Source organism: Prunus mume, linkage group LG7, assembly GCF_029339155.1.
Source record: "Prunus mume cultivar Tortuosa linkage group LG7, ASM2933915v1, whole genome shotgun sequence".
In the NCBI taxonomy this organism is placed as follows: domain Eukaryota; kingdom Viridiplantae; phylum Streptophyta; class Magnoliopsida; order Rosales; family Rosaceae; genus Prunus; species Prunus mume.
Genome location: NC_142704.1, coordinates 6,651,743 through 6,673,077, shown reverse-complemented (window position 1 = coordinate 6,673,077; position 21,335 = coordinate 6,651,743). Strand labels below are relative to the sequence as shown.

General features: G+C 38.5%; 2 protein-coding genes, 1 long non-coding RNA gene and 1 pseudogene across 5 annotated transcripts; all 4 read right to left on the bottom strand.

Annotated features, from left to right (window-relative positions):
- Positions 1-643: 643 nt before the first annotated feature.
- On the bottom strand, positions 644-3,878 carry LOC103338165 (putative pentatricopeptide repeat-containing protein At1g64310 pseudogene; annotated as a pseudogene). The gene is made up of 2 exons (XR_016122345.1): positions 2,219-3,878; positions 644-1,026 (listed from the first exon to the last, which is right to left on the bottom strand). The product of XR_016122345.1 is annotated as a putative pentatricopeptide repeat-containing protein At1g64310 pseudogene (transcript).
- A 1,762-nt stretch (positions 3,879-5,640) lies between these two features.
- On the bottom strand, positions 5,641-6,495 carry LOC103337924 (uncharacterized). The gene is made up of 2 exons (XR_514547.3): positions 6,187-6,495; positions 5,641-6,078 (listed from the first exon to the last, which is right to left on the bottom strand). It is a non-coding gene; the product is annotated as an uncharacterized LOC103337924 (long non-coding RNA).
- A 6,016-nt stretch (positions 6,496-12,511) lies between these two features.
- On the bottom strand, positions 12,512-15,156 carry LOC103337926 (S-adenosyl-L-methionine-dependent methyltransferases superfamily protein). Of its 2 annotated transcripts, XM_008241095.2 has the most exons (3): positions 14,470-15,156; positions 14,050-14,382; positions 12,512-12,893 (listed from the first exon to the last, which is right to left on the bottom strand). In XM_008241095.2, exons 1-2 carry the CDS (start codon positions 15,050-15,052, stop codon positions 14,054-14,056), a joined length of 912 nt encoding a protein of 303 aa, XP_008239317.1. In that variant the 5' UTR covers positions 15,053-15,156; the 3' UTR covers positions 12,512-12,893; positions 14,050-14,053. The 2 variants fall into 2 exon arrangements, with proteins under 2 accessions (XP_008239317.1, XP_008239316.1); XM_008241094.2 differs by having other exon boundaries at positions 14,050-15,147.
- Positions 15,157-15,277: 121 nt separating this feature from the next.
- Positions 15,278-18,530, bottom strand: HDA6 (histone deacetylase 6). Its single transcript, XM_089042049.1, has 6 exons — positions 17,875-18,530; positions 16,955-17,395; positions 16,672-16,814; positions 16,126-16,216; positions 15,888-16,024; positions 15,278-15,715 (listed from the first exon to the last, which is right to left on the bottom strand). The coding sequence occupies exons 1-6, from the start codon at positions 18,409-18,411 to the stop codon at positions 15,661-15,663; spliced, it is 1,404 nt and encodes a 467-aa protein (XP_088898175.1). The 5' UTR covers positions 18,412-18,530; the 3' UTR covers positions 15,278-15,660.
- Between the last annotated feature and the right edge of the window lie 2,805 nt (positions 18,531-21,335).

Here is a 21,335-nt window from a genome sequence, read left to right as displayed (position 1 = left end):
AAGCACATGTTGCTTGGAACTCCCCCATGAGAAGCAACACTAGTGCTGCAATAACCAGCATAAACTTTGCTGGAAAACCATTCATCGTCGGAGGTAGAAAGCAGAACCTTTCCTAGCAGCTTCAGGATATTGCCGTGTCCAATGAATGCTAGAAATATCCTTGTAGTTGAATTTTGTGTAAACAAGTGGCTGGGCAGCCAAGTCCTATACCCAGCTCTCATGCAGCCCAGCAGGTGTGGGGCTTAGCTATCGCGTCAACGTTGTCTCTTTGCGATGAAGACAAGGGGAAGCAAGAATTATAGGCATTGTGTAGTTGGTTTGAAGAAGGAATTTTACATGCCGTGTTTAGATTTTCAAAAAAGCTTTGGTAACTTGACTTTGACCTCAGAATTTTGATACAGCCCATTGTATGACAATTCTCCTAACTGTAGGCGGCTTTTGACCAAGAAGCCGCAGTTGGCTTTTCTTCCAGGAAGCTTCCCTGTCCAGTGCTTTTGGCATTTCACGTTTCTTTTGCACTCAATTAAATTGCTTTGTAATCTAGATCAGAACAACAACACATTAGGTTACCAAATATGTAGGTTAGCATTCGATGTTGTTGCTCAGGAAAACTTGATACGTGTTTTAAGTTCCTTGTGAAAAATTGAAGAGATAATTATGGATTTTTATACTTGCAAAAATATTCAAACCCATTTACATACTTCGACTCAAGTCGCTTGTACAAAGACCAAATGGACTTGCAAATGAGGCAACAAGTATCTTCCCTAGGGAACAATGGGAAAAGAAATAAACATATAGGTATCCGGCCATCATATAATAAGCAGAGGAGTGCAGTAGCGCCCTGTGACTTTCGTGGATTTTTAGTCGTTGAAGGCAGAGAGGTTGTAACGATTATTCTTAGGCTGCAGATGGGCACTGTTTTCTTGCTAACAATGTCACTTTGACATCCAAAGCTACCTCCTTTTCTTCCAATAATCTTTCTCATGCCATCACTGCAGTCAATGTGCGACAAACTCTTCTCGCCACCTTCAGCCATAGAAGATCACAAGAAGCAAGAGATGTTAATAGACACAAAGTTTGATATATTAAAGGGAATAGTACAACATAATGTAAATGCAGAATGAAATGTTAATAAGTGGTAAATCATACAACTTTATCAAGTCATGAGTGGGTCTTAGTCAACATGGTCAACTTCAATGGAACTGATACACATCTCATCACAGTAAAGATATTATTACCATGACGAAGCAATGTAGAAGTTGCAGAAGAAACACCCACAAGAAGATAAACTGCCACAACAACTAAAACAAACTTTTCCATAAAGCTGCTCATCTTGGAAGAAGGAACCTTTCCAACTGTTCGGGCTTTAATTTGTTCGGAGTCTTCGGAGCTCACAAAACTCTCAAACTTTCATTTGGTTCCTTGGAAAGGCTTACAAATTTAAGATTAGGCAACTCTCATATGTCTGAGAACTTGTAACTGGTACTTCATCTGCTACCCAACCTAAAAAATCTGACCCTTTGGAATGCTTATGATGCAAAACGAATGGGGAAAGAGTTCTGTAGTGCTGGTGGGTTTCCCAAGCTCGAGGTTCTCAGCTTTGCTTCTCATGTTCTTGAGGACTAACCGAAGAGGGAGCACTACCTAGCTTTCGTCCACTTGCACAGTTGTCTGCATGTGGCCAAGGATGTTACGTGAAGGTTTGCAGTTTGTCACCACACTGCAGCAGTTAGACTTGTTGCCTTTACTAGATGATCATGCAGAAAGACTAAAACCTGATGGTGGAGAGGAGAATTACAAAATCAGGCACATGCCAAATATATCATTTATTACATATCTATGGTGCAACAATTGTCTACCGGCAAAGAAATATAAAGACATGATAAAGTTTGGAGAAGCTCGGATGGAGGGGTGAGCCAATGCGGGTGAAAGGATAAAGTTATAAGCTTTCTGGTATATTTGTGTTTCTTCACACAATGGAGTCTGTACATCAAGCCATTAGAGGAGTTGATGTTATAGATGATAAAACATGAAGTTAAAACAAACAAAACCAATTCAAGATTCCAAAACATTTTGCTTATCTCAGAAAGTAAGGGCCTTTTCAAATTTCAGTACTTAAAAAAAAAATCTATCATTCGTATTTGTAGCAAAGATAGCTTGTGAATTGATGTTTATAGCCCAATACAAGGAAGGTTTTGATCAAACAATAATTCACTACCTTTAATCCAGCTAAGCCCCGTTATTTTCCTCAGTTTGCCTTCTGTTGTGTGATCTCTCAACTTCTTCGCGTCATCCCATCTCCCATCGCCAGCATATATATTAGAAAGCATGACTCTATAAGCACCTTTCTCAGAATTACTCTCAAAGAGCCGCTGGGCTACAATTTCTGCCAGCTCAGAATTTCCACAGACATCGCAACACAATTACAGGGCTCCCCAAATGCAGCAGTCCACTGGTTCTGGCAAGGACAAGATTAGATTGTAAGCCTCTTCCAACCCTCCTTCCATCCCAAGAAGTTTTACCATATGAACATAATGCTCTGTTCTAGGCTGAATGCAAAACTCAATCCTTCATTATTCTGAAAATTTCACGGCCATCTTTGACAAGGCCAGCATGGCAGCATGCACCAAGGAGAGCAGTAAAAGTATATTCATCAGATTTTAACCCGTTTTTCAGTATCTCATCAAACATTCTAAAGGCCTCATAGGCAAGACCATGCAAACCAAGACCCAATATTAATGAATTGTAGGAAATAATATTCTTTTCTGGCATGATCTCAAACACGAGTCCCCATCCCCAAGAAACTGCACTTTGAATACATGACTATGAGAGCAGAGGAAATCATGACATGAGATTCAAGTCCATGTCGAAGAACATAAGCATTTATCTCACAGCCAGGCCATACATTTCCTATCTGAGCAACAGCAGCCAACACACTGCCAATCAAAATGGAATCAGCCTTCTTACCTTCCATATTCAAATTCTTGAAGAAGAACAATGTCTTACCACAATCCCCAGACTGTGAATACCCAGTTATCAAAGCAGACCATGTAACTAAATCTGGCTGGAACAAACCACTAAAAACTCTTATGTGCAGAGTTCATACACAATGCATCTTGAATACATGCTCACAAGTACACTGCTTACATGAGCATTAGAGTCTAAATTACATTTCAAACAAAGACCATGTAGTCCTTGGCCAGTAGTTATCAAGCTGGAATTCGATAAACCCGAAAGCAACCCAACAATTGTGTATCCATCCGGCATCATCTCCATGCTTCTCATCTCACTAACAGTTGCCACCCTTTGTCCCAACGTCCACAGTTTCCTTAACCTGAAATTATAGAATTCCACAAAACCAAATCCTGCTGTGGTGTCCCATTAAACACCCTACTTGCTTCATCAACAAGGCCGAGTTTTGAATGAGCTGTAACAAGTGCACTGCTACAAATAGAGTCCAATCCTAACCCTGAAACTGTTACTCCACAATGGACAAGCTTCAGTCCTTCCAAATAAAAGTTCTCAGAGCACGCACGTATAATGCAAGCATAAGTGAAGTTATCAGGTTTGATTTCGGTTCTAAGCATCTTAGTAAACGGAGAAAATGCTTCCTCAAATTTGTGGGCTTGAGCGTGCGCTCGAATTATGGAGTTCCAAAGGTAGACGCTTTGGCTGGGACTTTCATCGAACAGCTTACAAGCCGAGTGAAGGTCACCATTGACTGCATAGAATCTAACGATTCTAGTTGCATAAAATGGGTCGTGGGAGAGATGGGTCTTGAGAATCAAATCATGCAACTGCTTGGTTCTTGATAAAGATAAATAAACCTTGGAGAGGTCCAAGTGAAGCACATGGAATGAAAGAACATAACTTTTAAGTTAGGACATCAATTTTGTGACATGGGTTCTGATAGTTTTGTTGAAAATAGAATTTGCCTACCCAGCTTTGTTTGGGCACGTCTTCTTTGGGAGACTCAACGTGGCCCACAATTTTTTTTATTTAAAATACAAGCGATAATTTATGAGGATGGAGATTCGAACTTGAGTGTAAGAGCGGGCTTACTGACCTGACCAACAACTTAACATTAACGTATGCCCACATCCTTGGATCTTCTCTAGGAGGACTAAATAATAAGCCCAAATAATTTTGATATAATTAATTATGTTAATAAAGAACAAGATAAGATGAGATCATAAGATAATGGTTACATATTGTCTAACAGATTAGATTTTATCGGCTCATTTTTTTTAAAGGAAGAAACACCCTGATGATTATGGGAAGAACTCATATGATCATTATGCCAGTTCGGTGAAACACCCTCCTGATGATTATGTCAAAACAGTATAGCAGCGAGACTATACTATTTTTTATAATAAAAAACCCTAGTATAGCCGTGCGGCTATACTAGCCTCGCGGCTTATGCTATTTGTTTAAAAAAAAGATGACCCGCCTGAGCTTGCGCCAAAACAGTATCGCCGCCTGGCTATACTATTTTTAATAAAACCCCCAATATAGCCGTTCAGCTATACTGTAATAAAAAAGGACCCGCTAGAGATTTGGCGCAACGTGTCAAAAAGGTATAGCTCGGTTATACTATTTTTATAATAAAAAATCATAGTATAGCCGCGCAGGTATAAGCTTTAATTATATTATATTTAAAAAGAGTATAGTCAAGTGGCTATACTATTTATTGAAAAAATTAAAAGAAAATGGACCCTTTTAATTTTATTAATTTATACTTTATAGATATTATGACCTCAACGTTGAGAAGAAGGCAAGAGAAGCAAGATTTATAGACTTTGCCAGAATTTCTAAGGTTTGACTTCAACCTTGGAATTTTTTGGTCCCTTATCTTTCAGCTGTCTGCTACCCTATCCCTCAGTAACTGCTTTCACATTGAAATATGGAACTACAAAAAACTGTGGAAGTTTGATATTTTCTTGGATTGAGTATTTAGAATATGAAAAATGGTTTGCTTGAAATGTCCACCATCCAAATCAGAGCATGCAGTTGTTTGGTTATTGATAGATATTATTGGAGGGAAAATGCTAGGGATACCAACTTTAGATACCAACTTGTGTACCATCTTTCTAATGGAGCGTGAGACTCATTGAATTAGTGAGTTCCACCTCTATTAGAGAAATAATATACAAGTTGGTCTCCCTAGCATGACCATGGTAAAAAATATATAATGGCATGCCTTTAACAGACTGCTCCAATTAAGCCTCTAAAAAAATCCGCTTGATTTCCACTTCATTTGGTGCTTCAAAAACTTGTTAAGTTCCCATTCCCAACCATCACTCATTGCATGATTAGCCATGCTTCTTTTTACATTTGGAAAATCAATCTATGCAAGAAAATTCTATTTTTTAAATAAAATTATCAGAACCCATGTGTCAAATTATGTTCTTTTAGTTCCATTTGCTTCACTTGAATTAGACCTCTCCAATAAGGGTCATGCTAGGAAGACCAACTTTAGATATCAACTTATGTATCATCTCTCTAATAGAGGTGGAGCCTGCCAATTCAATGGGTCTCACGCTCCATTAGAGATATGGTACACAAGTTGGTATCTAAAGTTGGTATATCTAGCATGATAATGGACATTTATGCTAAAGAAATATGGAAAAATCTAGAAGCTTGAAGAAAAAGCTAATTTCTTGGTCTAATAAAATCATTTTGCTGAAGAAAATAACATATTCAGACACAATATTGCATACATTTAACTCAATTGCTTGTTGAAATACCCCACAGCCAACTTCTATCGGTGAGAACAGAACATATTTATCTAATTCAATTGAGATATGGCCCAATCCATGTAACATTACTTAGGATCCCGGAGAATTAAGGATCATTGGATGATGGGGGGAGCTGGAACGAACTGTCGCCTGGATCCATTTAGAGTGGGTGAAGGTGGCTTCGGCCCAGTGATTGGTCTTAAGCTGCGCCGGATGGGCATTATTTTCTTGCTAAAATTCTCACCTTGACATCCAAAGCTACCTTGTTTTCTTCCAATATGTATCTTTGCCAAGCCATCTCTACAGTCAACATGCCATAAACTACTCCTCCCACGACCTTCTGCCATACAAGAAAATCACAGAAAACAATTACCAGATGATCAAGTTCAATATAATATTAGCTAATTAATATGTCAAGATCTCATCACAAGAAGATATTATGAATCACCATGAGGAAGTAATATTGCACAAGTTGCTTGGAAATCCCCCATAAGAAGCAACACTAGTGCTGCAATTACCACCAACTTTGCTGGAAAGTCATCCATCTTCATCAGAAGCAGAAACAATAACTTAAGAAAACCTTATCGATCGCCTCACGATGAGAAGAAGGCAAGGAAATCAAGATTTATAGATTGCCAGATTTTCAAAAGTTTGACTTCAACCTTGGACTTTTTTAGTCCCATAGCTTTCAGCTGTCTGCTACCCTACCCCTCAAAATAACTGCTTTCACATTGAAATATGTAACTTTCAACAGAATCTGCTTAGGGCTGCACCATGTAAGTGTATGCATTTTGAGTTTTTATTTTGATTTTCCTTGACAATATTGTAATAGGACAATCATTGTAATTTTCCAAGCTTTAGTTTAGATTAAGAATTGTTTCTCTAGGTGTTCTTATCTGACTACAATCTTATGGATAATCAATGTATTTGACAAAGGTAATTTTTGCATTGTATCATATTGCATTCATTAAATTTCTTAAGATTATGACTAGTCATCTTTCTTTCATATGACTAGTCATCCTTTGCATCAGTAGGATTTCCAGCTGGATCCAAACCAACTTTTTTGTCATATTCTGCAAATTCTCTTTGCTGCCATATGTACTTTTTGACCTAGGAATTTTTTGGGTAAAAGCCAAATGATATCTCATTTGGTAGCTGTCTCTTTTGATAGGAAGTTTCTTGCTAACTTTCTCTTCTTCTTCCTCAAGAGAAAACCATCACATTTTTCATCTATAAGTTCTCCAAATTAATTTTTCGAAAATTGCTTTTGAAATATGAAATCTACATCTAGCTAGATCAAACACTCTCTCATATACATCTAGGTTAGATTCAAGATTGATTTCTTCAAGAGTATGGTTTCTTCAAGAGTATGGTTTCTTGAAGAAATTGGTCATTTTTCCTTGAATCTAAATTTTGGTTTTTGTCTAAGTTTGAGATGGCTAGCTGGTGTCATGGGATGAAAGAGTTGAAGAATGAGCTATCATTGCCATGAAGGACTAAGCTACTGGTTTTGCTAAGTTAGAGAAGAAGATTGCACAAATGAGGTATAGCTTATCTTCCTATATAGATCTAGGATTTCTTGAGCTTACTTGTATTTCTTTGTAATAATCTTTTTTACTTGGTGGACTGCCTGGTCGGTTGATGACCCCCAGTTTTTCTCAGTGGTGGGTTTCTGGGTGAACAATTTCTGGTTTGTAGCTCTGTAATTTTTTGGGTTTGTATTATTGATAGTTGACTAGTCATCACATGATTTTCATGTATTTCTGGGTGTATGGGCTTTTTCGTTCCGGCAGCTACTACGGGCCTTGGTTGCCATAAATGGCAAAATGGATAAAATTGCCCCTTGAGCCTGAGTTTGAAGATCAAGCCCCAAGAATGCTTCGAAAGGACAGAGATGCCTTAAGAAACACCTCGGTTACCTTCACCAACAAAAATAATGGCTGCTTACAGATAAATTCTTTGCTTGGCATGAGAGGCTTGTGGCATGGGAGCAAAGTTGTCATGAGTTTAGCCTCAAAGGAAAAAAGCTGTGAGTTTCCATGAAAAACATGGGTTCTAAGGAAGAGGAGGAAAGGATTATCAGAGGTTTTGGCTGAGATGAGGAAAAAGAGAGAAAATGATGGCTTGAGTGTTTTTCTGGCAACTTAACAGAGACTCCGTCAAATGTTAGAACAGCTTGCCAAGAGAGAAAACTAAGGGAAAAGAATGGGCTGAGCACAAAATTGATGGGTTTAAGGAGTAAGAGAGAAAGCTTGCTCTTTGAATGTGGTTGTTGCTTGTTGGGTAGAAGAAGCCTCTTTTATAGCCGCTGGAAGCTGACATTTTCCAAGAAACCCTTATGGTTTCTATCCAATTTGGCCAAATCTCTCCCTTCCTTTCTCCTCTCCTCCCTTGAACTTTTCCCACCTTGGTGAAATTTCCTCAGTCTATTTGCACAAAATCAGAGATTTTTGGGAGCTCAAGGCCTTTTCCCACAGCTATTTTAGTAGGAGACTCTCATTCTCAGCTATCTCATTCATTTCTTTCCTTCCTTCTTCCATGGTCAGGTCTGATGAAGGAAAGAATTGGGTATGTATGCTAGTTCGAAGGGTGCCTCTCCTCCTAGCAGCTTGCGAGCTAATATCCCTTGGTTCTTCGGATGTTTTGTGCTTGAAACTTGTTCCTTCCCATGTGCTAGAGCCTTCCAGCAGCTTTGCATATGTGGACATCTTGCTCCCTTCGTGGCTTCTATTTTTTCATAAGGGGCTGAGGCTTTTGCTGCTTCTCATTTCTAATTGTATGGGCTTTTTAAGATGGTAAGTCATCCTACCAAACAAATGGGCTGATCCCATCAAGTTTCAGGCCATATTGGTTAAGTTTAATGGACCATTTTGGTTGGGCTATTTTGGTTGGGTTATTTTGGTTGAGATATTTTCTCTTTTTGTGCTCACCCATATGTTTGAGCCTAAGAAATGGACTTGGTTCCAAAACTCCCAAGCAATCCGGAACCTCCATTTCTCACCCATCAATGGGCCTCATGACAACTTATTATCATTCATACTACAACCCACTCAAGCAAACATCTTGCGTGGCTTGGGCCCAGCTTGTAGCGTGGCGTGTTGCTTATTTGCTTGGCGTGGCATGTGTGCAAGCGCATATGACGAACTTTCGCGTGCTCACATCGGGTTTTTCTCGGTAAGGTATCTTATTGGGCCAAACCGTGGATTTTTTGGGCCTCAACACTGGGTTTGTGTTCTTGCAATTGACTAGTCATCATTATATGTTGTTTGGTATTTACTTGATTATGATACTTTCACACGCTTTCACCATAGTTGTTGGTAGCATTGGGGATGTCTAGATTGATGGGTTCTTCTGAGTGCATAGGTTGTCACTAGTAATCTTCTAAGCTTGTAGGTACAGATTGGTATGCTCTGTGTGTGTTCTTGCTTATGGTTATTCATGACTAGCAGTTGACTAGTCATAAGCATATTTGGTCAAAATTTAAAATGTGTGAATATTGTTGTGTTTGTTTGAGTAGCGTGTAATTTTACCCCTCGTCACCTAAGTACCACCTTAAGCTTAATGGCAGTGGAACTAGAAACTGTAAAGTTTTTGGAAGCACCAAAACAAGTGGAGATGAAGAGGACTCAAAGCACATAAAAGACCCTAAATTACCTCCTCCATCATCCTTAATTTTAGTCCTTCAAATTTTGTTCTTGTATTTTCCTTTCTTAGCTACTTATACTTTATAAATTTGGTCCTTGTGAAATGCACACAACAATCATTATAAAAATCTGTGAATTAACACCCAAAACTAAATGGACTTGCAAATGAGGCAACAAGTTAAAACAATAACTTGCCTAAGGAATTATTGACATCCGTAGATTAAGTACATAAGAGAAATGCCAAACGCACCAAATTTATTCATCAAGTTTTGTTCACCAAACGCACCGAATACTAACCACTACTTGTCCCATATAAAGTAACCAACAACAAACACATCCTAAACCCCTTCACAATCTAGTTTGTAGCAAGGAATATGTGATCTGATGGAAGTTTATGCGATAAGAACTCATCTGTGGATCTTCTGTGAAAACTGATGAACAAGTTCAAGTGAAAAGACTGAGTTTATTTGTTTATTGGTATTTACCACATTTTTAGTGTAACCTTTCCAATTCCAGTAAGTGGGACTTAGCCTCTGTTTCCATCAATTGTCAGATTGAGTTCCTTGTGTGAGAAATTGCAGAGATAAATGGATTGTGTGCTAAAAAAAAATAGTCAGACACATTTACATTATACTTTGACTCTGAGAGCTTGTAGAAAGAAATACCTCAAAGCCAAATGGACATGCAAATGAGGCGTCAACATATTCATACACAAAGTAAACATACATAGGCATCATATAATAAGTGGAGGAGGTGCATAACCACCCTGTGATTTTGGTAAAGTTTTAATGGGTGAAGGAGGCGACGACGTAAGAGTTATTCTTAGGCTACGGATGGGCACTATTTTCTTGCTAACAAAGTCACTTTGGCATCCAAAGCTACCTTCTTTTCTTCCAATTATCTTCCTCAATCCATCTCTGCAGTCAACTTGAGATAAAGTACTCTTCTCACCACCTTCAGGCTTCAGCTAAAATTAAAAAACACAGCAAGAAAGAAATGCTAATCGCAAGAAATTTTCGATCCTCGAAAACTTTGATACATAAATGCAGAATTGAAGTCAATAGGTGAATACAGATCTCGTCACAAGAAGATATTATTACCTTGAGGAAGTAATGTAGAAGAAGCTAAATTGCCTTTCAGATATATTATAATTATTAGAGTTTTTTTTTTTATTTAATAAGGATTTGATAGAAGAAATTCAGAAATTATGGAGTTGACTTATACTTCACACGCCTGCTCCCCTTGCTTTCATGGAAGCCACTGTCCTCATATTAAAACACAATTTAACCAAGGGAGCTGATTTTCTTCTTGGAAGCCACAAGTGGTTTTTCTTCTTGGAAGCTTCCCTGTCCAGTGCTTTTGGCAATTCTCTTAACTGTAGGCAAACCTTGGAGAGGTCCAATCCAAGTGAAGCAAATGGAACTGAAAGAACATAATTTGACACATGGCAGCCTCCTCAATCTCAGCAGCACTTGCCTGCCTTTGTTAAGGTTCATTCTTTGACATCCAAAGCAATCTTCTCTCCTTGAAAATGTGTATCTTGAGCCATCTTTACTGTCAGGCACAAATGCTGAAGTGCTCTGCTTACCACCTTATTTCATGCCAAAAAAAATATCATCCATGCATGCATGAACGCTAATACATAGCGGATGAAATTCTCAGCAGACACAATAACTACTAACATGAAAAACCATCACCAACTGGAATCAAGGCAGAAGTTGCTGCAAAATCCCCCAAAACAAACAACAAGGCGGCTGCAAGTACCATAAATTTTGCTGGAAAACCATTCATTTTCTGCAACAGAACCAACAACTTATAGTTATTGCGAACTGTAAATTCTGTGACATGAAGAAGGCACGAGGAAGCAAGATTTATAGACGATACTTTTTATTACATGCTTCGGTTTAGATTTCCAAAAAGTTGACTTTTTAGTCCCATAGCTTTCCTTTTGTCCCCTCAGTAAGTACGTTCATATTGAAATCTGCCTGCAGCTGCACACCAGGCCTTAGCTTAATGCGAGTGGATAAGTGGAAACTGCACAAGTTAATGGAAGCAAAGTATCTTTTGTGCCATAATCACCTTATTTTAGTTCTTATTAGAATTTTATTATTGTATTTTCCTTTCTTAGATTACAGATGCTTGTATAAATTTGGTGCTAAATCAATGGACTTGCAGATGAGGCAACAAGTTAAAAGACAATTACTTGCCTAGGGAATAGATTAATTAAGTACATATGATGAGTAATGCTAAACGCACTAAATTTATTCATCAAATTTTGTATACCAAATGATGGGTACTGTGTAACATTACTTAGGATTCTGGAGAGTAAGTATCATTGAATGATGGCGGACGCCTGTGGTGCGGAGGGAGGTTTCTGGTGGGAGAAGGTGGCTTGGGCACTATCACTCGTCCTAGGTTGCGTCGAATGGGCACTATTTTCTTGCTAAAAATGTCAGTTTGACATGATCCAAAGCTACCTTCTTTTCTTCCAGTATTTATCTTCCTCAAGCCATCTCTTGTACAGTCAACATGCGACAAAGTACTCTTCACAATACCTTGATCAGCTTCAGCTAGCCATATAAAGAAAATCACAGCAAGCAATCAAGAAATTAATTAATTAAATTACCAGATAAAGCATAAAGAAATGTAACTAGCTAATTACCTACCGCGAAGAAAAGCACATGTTGCTTGGAACTCCCCCATGAGAAGCAACACTAGTGCTGCAATAACCAGCATAAACTTTGCTGGAAAACCATTCATCATCGGAAAAATCCTATCGCGTCAACGTTGAGTCGTTGCGATGAAGACAAGGGGAAGCAAGATTTGTAGGCGTTGTGCAGTTGGGTTGAAGAAGGAATTTTACATGCCGTGGTTTAGATTTTCAAAAAAGCTTTGGTAACTTGACTTTAACCTTAGAATTTTGATACAGCCCATTGTATGACAATTCCCCTAACTCTAGGCTGCTTTTGACCAAGAACCACAGTTGGTTTTTCTTCCTGGAAGCTTCCCTGTCCAGTGCTTTTGGCATTTCATGTTTCTTTGGAACTCAATTAAATTGCTTTGCAATCTTAGGTCAGAGCAACAACACAGGAAAACTTGATACGCGGTCTTTTAATTTCCTTGTGAAAATTGAAGAGATAATTATGGATTTGTATACTTGCAAAAATATTCAAACACATTTACATACTTTGACTCAAGTCGCTTGTACAAAGACCAAATGGACTTGCAAATGAGGCAACAAGTATCTTCCCTGGGGAACAATGGGAACAGAAATAAACATAGGTACTCGGCCATCATATAATAAGCGGAGGAGGTGCAGTAGCGGCCTGTGATTTTCGTAGATTTTTTGTCGGTGAAGGCGGAGAGGTTGTAATGATTATTCTTAGGCTGCGGATGGGCACTGTATTCTTGCTAACAATGTCACTTTGACATCCAAAGCTACCTCCTTTTCTTCCAACAATCTTTCTCATGCCATCTCTGCAGTCAATGTGCGACAAACTCTTCTCGCCACCTTCAGCCATAGAAGATCACAAGCAAGAAATGTTAATAGACACAAAGTTTGATATATTAAAGGGAAAATAGTACAACCTCATGATTCTCTACAACATATGTAAATGCAGGATGCAATGTTAATAAGTGGTAAATCATAAAACTAGATCACGTCATAAGTGGGGCTCAGTCAACATGATCAACTTCAATGGAACTGATACAGATCTCATCACTGGAAAGATATTATTACCATGAGGAAGTAATGTACAAGTTGCAGAAGAAACACCCACAAGAAGATATACTGCCACAACAGCTAAAACAAACTTTTCCAGAAATCTGCTCGTCATGGAAGAGCAAGAACTTGCAGAATGCTTTCAATTTGAAACCGAGATTTATAGTCTCTACTTGAGCTAAATTGTCTTTACGAGAGACTATAGTTTGTCTTTTTGTTTTGTTTACTGAGGGTTTGGTAGAAGAAGGATTGACTATGGTTAAATAGGCTAAGATATGATGGAGTTGACCTCGACGTTACATGTTACTTCCTTTGCTTTCATGGGAAGCACCGTCACCATACAGCGACACAATTGACTTCAATTTACAAAGGCTAAGATATGCTTAAATAACATGCTGACTGAAACATCCTCAGTTTTATAACTGTTAGCGGCACAATTCCAATGAAATTTATGGTATTGAATAAAAGCCACAATATTTATATTGGATGATATTAGCATACAGCTGGCTTCTGTATCTGATATGAATTCAACCCTTCCAACAAGCTGCTCGAAAAACCAAAAAGTCACAAAAAAGAAAACCAAGTTGTAGTCTAAAGCATTCTGATGAATAGAACAGTCGATTATGACAATTTTACTTCTCTCTGTTACTGTTTTAAGCACAAGCTGGGGACAAAACTATTGTTTAGTACAATATATTGAGCTTTATCCTTCAACTTGATTTATGAGGATGCACCAGGACTCAACCAAGAAGCTCAAAGAAAGCTCAAATATTGACACATGCCAACAATACAATGTAATAGTTAAATTTTTATCTATGCTGATTCAAACAGGAAAATTCATGCACAATTACATGGATTAGCATCAATAGACTGCCTAATGTCTAACGAATGCTTCAGTAATCACAGTAATAACCATCCTTATTCAAAGGAAGTTAAGAACGCCTACCCATTTAACCGCTAAATGGCTTCCACTTATCAATATAACGAGCTAAGGAACGGTGCAGCATCTTCTTCCAAGCTTCAAGATCAGGCAAATCACCAGTAAGAGCAAGGGAGCTATCTTCCTGTCGATTCCCAAGGCCCAATACGAAAAGCTTGTCGCCGAAAACCTGATGCATAGCCTTCAATGTGTCTTCCATAACTACTTTCCCATCTCTCGTTGAGTCCTCAGCCTCCACACAACTACCTCCTACATTGACCATTATTCTCCCGCCTTTTCTCAAACACTTTCTGAGCATCTTCCAAGTATTTGGGTCTTGCAGCTCAGGAACCAAACTGCCTTTACAAAACAAATCCACCAAAATCCCTGAAAACCCATCTCTAGTGCTAGCTTTGAATGCGTCTCCAACATGAATTATAAGCCTACCTGGGTACTGTCTTTCCAGCTTTGAGAGACCAAAGTACTCTCTGCCCACAGCAATCACAGACGGGTCAAGCTCCCACCCATGAACCGCAACTTCTGGGTACAGCTCAAGAATGGACCTTGCGGCAGAACCCGCCCCGAACCCGAGAATTCCGACAGGTCCAGGAGGCAAAATAGGCGGCAAGGTGGCGAAGACGTCAAAGTAAGTGCTGGTGAGGGACTTGAAAATGAAGGAGATGCTGTGGATGTTTCCAGGGTTGTCAAGAAGGAGAAGCCTTGACCCAGCAAAGGGGTGGTCAGCTCTTCGAGAAACTTCGAGGACACGAATGTAATTGTACCTGGACTTGAATTTGGCGAGGATTTTGACATCCTCTGCGGGGATGCCGTCGTCTTGGGTTCTGGTTTGGGGGGCGGGATGGTGGGCGGGTTGGGATTTTGGCGTTAATGGGTGGAAGTGGATTGGCTTTGGAGGTGTTTTGGTGGAGAAATGGAGGGTTGGAGATGAGGGTTGGAAAGAGCTTGGGAAATTTTGAATTGGGTAGGAAATCAACGGTCGAATTTGGTGGGGGTTTTGCAGAAGCGACATTGCTTATTGTTCTCTGTAGTCTGTTTCACTTAAAAGAGAAAGCAAAGAAAAAGAAAAGGGAGCGTAATTCTCGTAGTAGCGCCCATAAAATTTATATTATATTTAAGAAAATTGTTAAAATTTCTTTGAATTCTAGAACTGGATTGTGTTGGGGTCTACTTTTCTATTAGTTCAGCTTCTGGGGTCACCTGGCAATACTTCACGCAGTGTAGAATACCCTCCAAATTAGAGAATAAGAGAATTTTCAAATGAACAAAATAACATATAATTGGTACATTCTACATTCTGAGAGGCTACATGAACAATAAACTAGAAACACATCAATCCTTTAGAACTATCTTAGAAGCTTTCTATGCACAGTGTATTAATATTCGCCTGCTATCAATGTAAGTTCGGTTTTACAAAGGGTGATTCTAAAACAAATGGCATCCGATTAGCAAGGGCGTCACCGAATTGACAATTAGGATGGTGGCTAGTAGCCTACTCTAATTCCTCGCTAATTAATAGGATGCCTTTTCTAGAAATTATGCGGTCTCTGCTTCAGTAAACATCTCATAGACAGGTGATACAGGGACATTACGACCAGAAGCTACAAAATTCCATCTGTGTCAGCAGCACGGAGGATGATTTGGTTTCTCGTCTTCCATCCCATCTGCATCATCCCTATATTAACAACCACAACTCCGAACATTAGAAGAGGGACAATAACTAGAATGCTCATTATCCAACAATTGAATTGCATTTTTATCAAGAGAAATATCCTTAATACACTTTGGATACAAGTCTCATTGATATATGATTATTTTACTATGATATAAAATATAAAAAGCCTTACCGCATCTCAGTTTTAACTGCATGCTGACCAACAGGGTTGGAGAATTTAGTCCAATGCTTGTCTTCTTCAGGATCAGAATCATAATCCGCGCCATCCCAAATGCGAGGCTTTGGTCTTTCTTCCATGTTCTCTTCCGCCTGCATCCATTGAAGCAAATGGTAAGGTTATAAGAATCAAGGAAAATGCTGAAAACATAAAACCCTGGAAAATTATCGAATCAATTCGCACTAACACGAACCTCCTCTGGTACTTGTGTTGTTGGTGGTGTTGTCTGGAAAGGAACGCTGGGTGTATGAGGTATTCTAGAAAGTTGATCTAGTAGCGTATTCCTGGGAAAGTAAACAAAAATCAAAACATGTATGATGAGGGGTGTGTGTGTGTGTGTGTGTGTTTACTGCAAATTAAATAAAACAGTCCAGCATTCTAACAAATGTTTCCTAGCTAGAGATTCTACTGCACCATGCAATAAGTTCCAAGGATAGGCTTGACAATGTTCCATTATATTTGCAAAGATAAGCAAATTAAAGATGAGCTATTTCCTCTTTACAACATGATATGAGTTCCCTTAAGTTCAGAACCATTTCCTTTTACCAAAATTATACTAAAGCAATGCATATGGTTAGTAGATTTTTAAGTATTTTTCATAGGTCTAATAAATAGTTCAAGAATGCTTGGGGTAAGGTATAATAAATTTCACCTTATTGGTGTCAGTAATCACCAATTAAAAATTCAACTTAAAAGTAAACTGAATGACAATACAACCCACTAGCAGCAACTAACACACCTTATTGCCTCCATCTCTTTAGGTGAGTTTAGGTTCTCCATGTTGGATGGGGGAATATGAAGAGTATAATCTGGACCAAAATACTCATAGTATTCATTGTAAGGCAACTTATTATCAGGTTCCACCCCAACTGCCACTGCTGTCTGTGCAAAGTAATAGATGCAATCATAAGGACATTACATTGCATAAGAGTTGTTGCAAAAAAGTTCAAAGAAATAGGAGACAGAAGTAAAAGATGTTAATGTGATTGCCAAAAATGGAGACAGAAAGGTGAGAACGAAACCTCGTAACACCAGCAACGGGCAACATTCCGGATCGTATAACCTCCACCACCCAAGACCATCAGAGGAACATTAAAAGATCTAAGGAAACGAAGACAATCTGCATGGCCTTTGACAGACAAGTTGAAGCACCCCAACCTATCACCAGACAATGAATCTGCACCACACTGTAGAACAACTGCATCAGGCTGATACATCTCCATGACTTTTTGGAGGATGGGCCGAAACAGACCACGAAAACTCTCGTCATCCATTCCATCGTTTAGCGGGACATTCAGCGCATAGTTCTTCCCAGTCCCTGCCCCAACGTCCTTAATGTGCCCAGTCCCAGGAAAGAAATCCCCAAATTTATGGAAGGACACAGTCATGACCCTGTCAGTGGTGTAAAATGCCTCCTCAACTCCATCTCCATGGTGCACATCAATATCTACATAAAGCACACGCTGCCCAGCGACAATGACCAGATTACATATGCAAATTATCAAACAATGAAAAAGTAATGATGGCATGCATAATACAACAAATGAGCAGAACAAAGATTTAACACTTAAACCGCATGTATAATCAGAAAAATAAAAATGGATACTTTCACAATAAATATCACCCTTAAATTTTTATCAGATTCAACTTTCCTAACCCCAAAACTACTTGTTACCAATTAAGTGCAAGCAAGCATACAGCAAAACAAGTACATCTCAGTAACTAAAAATCACTAAATATAACGTAGTAATAAGCACAAAACATATATAGCTCAGTTACTAAACATAGCTCTAGTGTAAGTAAACAATGCCTCACAGAAACATCAATATCCTCAATCAGTTGCTAAGCTCATTGAAATTAGAACCCAACAAAAATCGCCATTTCAATAGATAATAAAATAATTTAATAATAAAAAACAAACAAAAGTGTGGTTTATTATTACCTTGTGAACCTTGAGCAGCTCAAGAATGCCGAGGACGATATCATTGACATAACAGAAGCCGGAGGCCTCGGACTTCTTGGCGTGGTGGAGGCCGCCGGCCCAGTTGAGGGCGATATCGGCGTCCTGGCGGTTGAGCTTAACGGCGGCGCCGATGGAGCCACCGGCGGAGGCCTGGCAGAAGCCGAAGAGGCCGTCGAAGACGGGGCAGTCCTCGCCGACGTTGAAGCGCTTGAGGTGGCGGGAGTAGGAGGACTCGGCGAGGGTCTCGGGGCTGACGGAGGCGAGGAAGTCGACATAGTCGTCGGAGTGGAAGCGGCGGATGTCGTTGGGGCCGGCGGGGAAGGGGCGGTTGATCTCCATCCGACGATGGAGGCCGTAGTGCACGATTAGGTTGTGGGCCATGCGGATGCGGTGGGGCTTCATCGGGTGGCCTTGGCCGTAGTAGTAGTCGCCCACGGTGGGCTCGTAGAAGTATGTCACTCGCCGCTTCTTCGCGTCTGGTCCTGACGGCAGTGACGCCCCGCTTTCCGACTCCATCTGATTCTCCCTCTCTCTTTCTCTCAGTCTCTCTCTCTCTCTCTCTCTCTCTCTGTCTTTCGCTCTTTCTATTTTTTTTTGGCTGTGAAAGTAAAATGGTTGCTGGTGGGGTGACCAGCTATGACCGACGGGTCGTTTTATTCACAATTGAAAGCAAAGAAGAAGAAGAAAAAAAAAAGCGGGTAGCGAAGAGCCCAGCGAGGCCTGCTTTAAGAAAAAGAAACCCAACCAACTCTGGGACTTGTCGTTTTGGTCGGCTTGCTTTGGCAAAGCCTCTTACATGGCTGGTTTTGGCCCAAGATTGATACAACTCGAACCCATGAATTTTTTTTGTGGGGTCGAAACTCAAACCCAATAAATAAATAAGCAAAATGCAAATCTTATTGAAGCCCATTACTAAATTGCTGCATGCTCATGCTATACAATGATGAATTTTTTTTTTTTTTAATTTACAATCAATGATTTTTTTTCCGAAAGAAAGTAAATTTCATTAACTGGAAGCATTGGTTACCACAAGGTTATCCATTATACAATTTATTCGCCACTACGGGCCTTTCTCTAAACAATAATTAGGATCTTATTCGTATAAAGCAAAGCGGACAAGAACATTAGTCCGATGAATTGACATGTTTACATAATATTTTTGTAATAAAAAGTAAAATGTTTTATCATTATAAATGTAATTTTATAAATTTATAAGGAGTTTTTGAAAGTTAAAATAGTAATAAAACGAGAGAAGTGCCATTTTTTGTAATTGTAAATAATTTGCAAGTGAATCAAAACCCCGAAAAGGAAAAAGATTTGATATGTCTTCCACTTGTGTATGTTCAATTACATGACACCAATGATAAGGCAAACGTGGATCCTATGTAATAAGGGATGAATGAATGATCTTATATATAAGACGCCAAATTATGTCACATAAGAGTCGAAGTAAACCAAATGAAAGCCAACCCTATCGTGCTTTTGTACTAACAAAAATTAAAGTTTGATATTGAGATAGTTGAGGTACATCTTTCCCTGAATTCTTTTAATCAGTAGGAGAGCCGAGATTCGAATTTGAAACAACTTCCGACATCGAAAACAAGACAATCACCTCAGACATAAAGGGATTTTTTGCAAGCAATCAGTCATCTAATAAGAATGTAATTGATCTCAATCAGAGAAACTTTTATGCAAACAAAGCATTGTCCTCGTCCATTGACCTTAAAATTAATTATAGATTACACTTTAGATATGATTCTAAGTTCTAAACCATGAAAACTTAGTCCTACTTCCAATTATTATTATTACAGCTATAGCTAAAAAAAGATTTTTAGTTAGAGAGCAAAAGCATGTGGACACACAGACTAAAGGCGTTAATTAGAATATTTATTGGTGTCAAATCAAAAAATTTGGTTATCAATTGGGGACATGAAATTTTAATCAGAGGGTTATCTCCTTAGCTTGGTGATTAGACATGGATGGTTTTTCTTCTCAAGGCACCCTAATTACAACTTTTGACTTGATTTATAGTGGATTGGGTGCATGGGTGGGACTGGCCCAAGCGGGACCAAGGAATCTTAAAACTAAACCCCTCATTAATAGAGGAGTTGAAACCACATAATTAACCCCAAATTGAAGTTAACTAGGGCAATTATTATTTATAAACCACTAAAACAACCTGGCTGGCACAAGAGGAAAGGACCATCATATCACTAAACTACCTCAATTGCCTTTTTCTTTATTTAAAAATAATAATAATTCTCCCATTTTAACCCCAATTGTTCATGATCATGTTCATGGGTGTCTAAACTTCACAATCAGCCATCTAGAAAGATGAGGAGATTCCTCAACAATCTTTTGTAAGGGTATGTTTTTGAGAGCTAGTGTTCTATAAAGAATTACATGGAGAAACAAAAATCATTTAAAATGCAAGTGCTTCGTGCATATTTTCATGTACATGACAATATTGTTTCACGGAACACATTTATTTTAAGTGGTTTCTTCATGATATACTCAAAAGCTTTTAATCTCTTAACAAAATACTTTTGTCTAATTCAACTGGACTCTATCAAATATGTGTTTTTTAGGGCTCATTCGGATGAATTGATTTCAAATTTAGAATTTTAGATGATATTATAAGGTAAAATATTTGTTTAGACTACTAAAATTCATGTATGTCAAGATTTAAACAAAAGTGGAATGTAAAAAATAAATGAAAATAAATAAAAAGTGTGGCATGAAAGATTGATGCACTCGAAGGAGAGAGGAGTGATTCCTTGACGACAAGAAATATTGTATAAATATTTTCTATGGGGACAAGAAAAAGTATGAGAGCCAGGCAAAGGACCTAATCATTTGGGGGAAGGATGAAGGGAAAGAAATGGGTTTCCATGGCTTTACTTTCACTATCATTTTGTGATCATCATCTCTTAAAAAGGAAGCTTTCTTGTTGGTCGATGAAGACTGTTTGAAAAGGACGGTACCTTTATAGCAAAATACAAGTAGTTTCCATGAAGCTGATGATATGAGAGTGCTACAATTTCAATATTATAATTATTATAATTATTTATTTTATACAATTATTATCTCATTCGGATGTCCGCACGTTGTTATTAATGTGCAGATGTTATTATAAATAGGGAGGGACGCAAGAAGGAATAGTAAAAAATACATAGCATTCTCACGATAATAACATAATAGAAGTTCTGATATTTTATTGAAATTATAAAACCTTAAAACACTTTATAAACACACCCAAAACCCATCATTACACACACTCAAAACTCATTTATAAACACACCCAAAAAGTTGACTTTGGGGTTGATTTTGGGTGTGTTTCTATGTTTAAATAGTACTTGGGTTTTTTTATAAATACATGTCTAGAATTGAGTTTATTTATAAATTTGTAAATTTTATATAAGAGGAATGTTAACAACCTT

Coding starts and splice junctions, on each gene's coding strand:
- LOC103337926 (XM_008241094.2), bottom strand. CDS start 15,052: ATGTCGCTTCTGCAAAACCCCCACCAAATTCGACCGTTGATTTCCTAC.
- HDA6 (XM_089042049.1), bottom strand. CDS start 18,411: ATGGAGTCGGAAAGCGGGGCGTCACTGCCGTCAGGACCAGACGCGAAG. Junction 16,815..16,954: donor CCCGTTGCTGGTGTTACGAG/GTTTCGTTCTCA, acceptor TACTTTGCACAG/ACAGCAGTGGCAGTTGGGGT. Junction 15,716..15,887: donor GCAGTTAAAACTGAGATGCG/GTAAGGCTTTTT, acceptor TTGTTAATATAG/GGATGATGCAGATGGGATGG.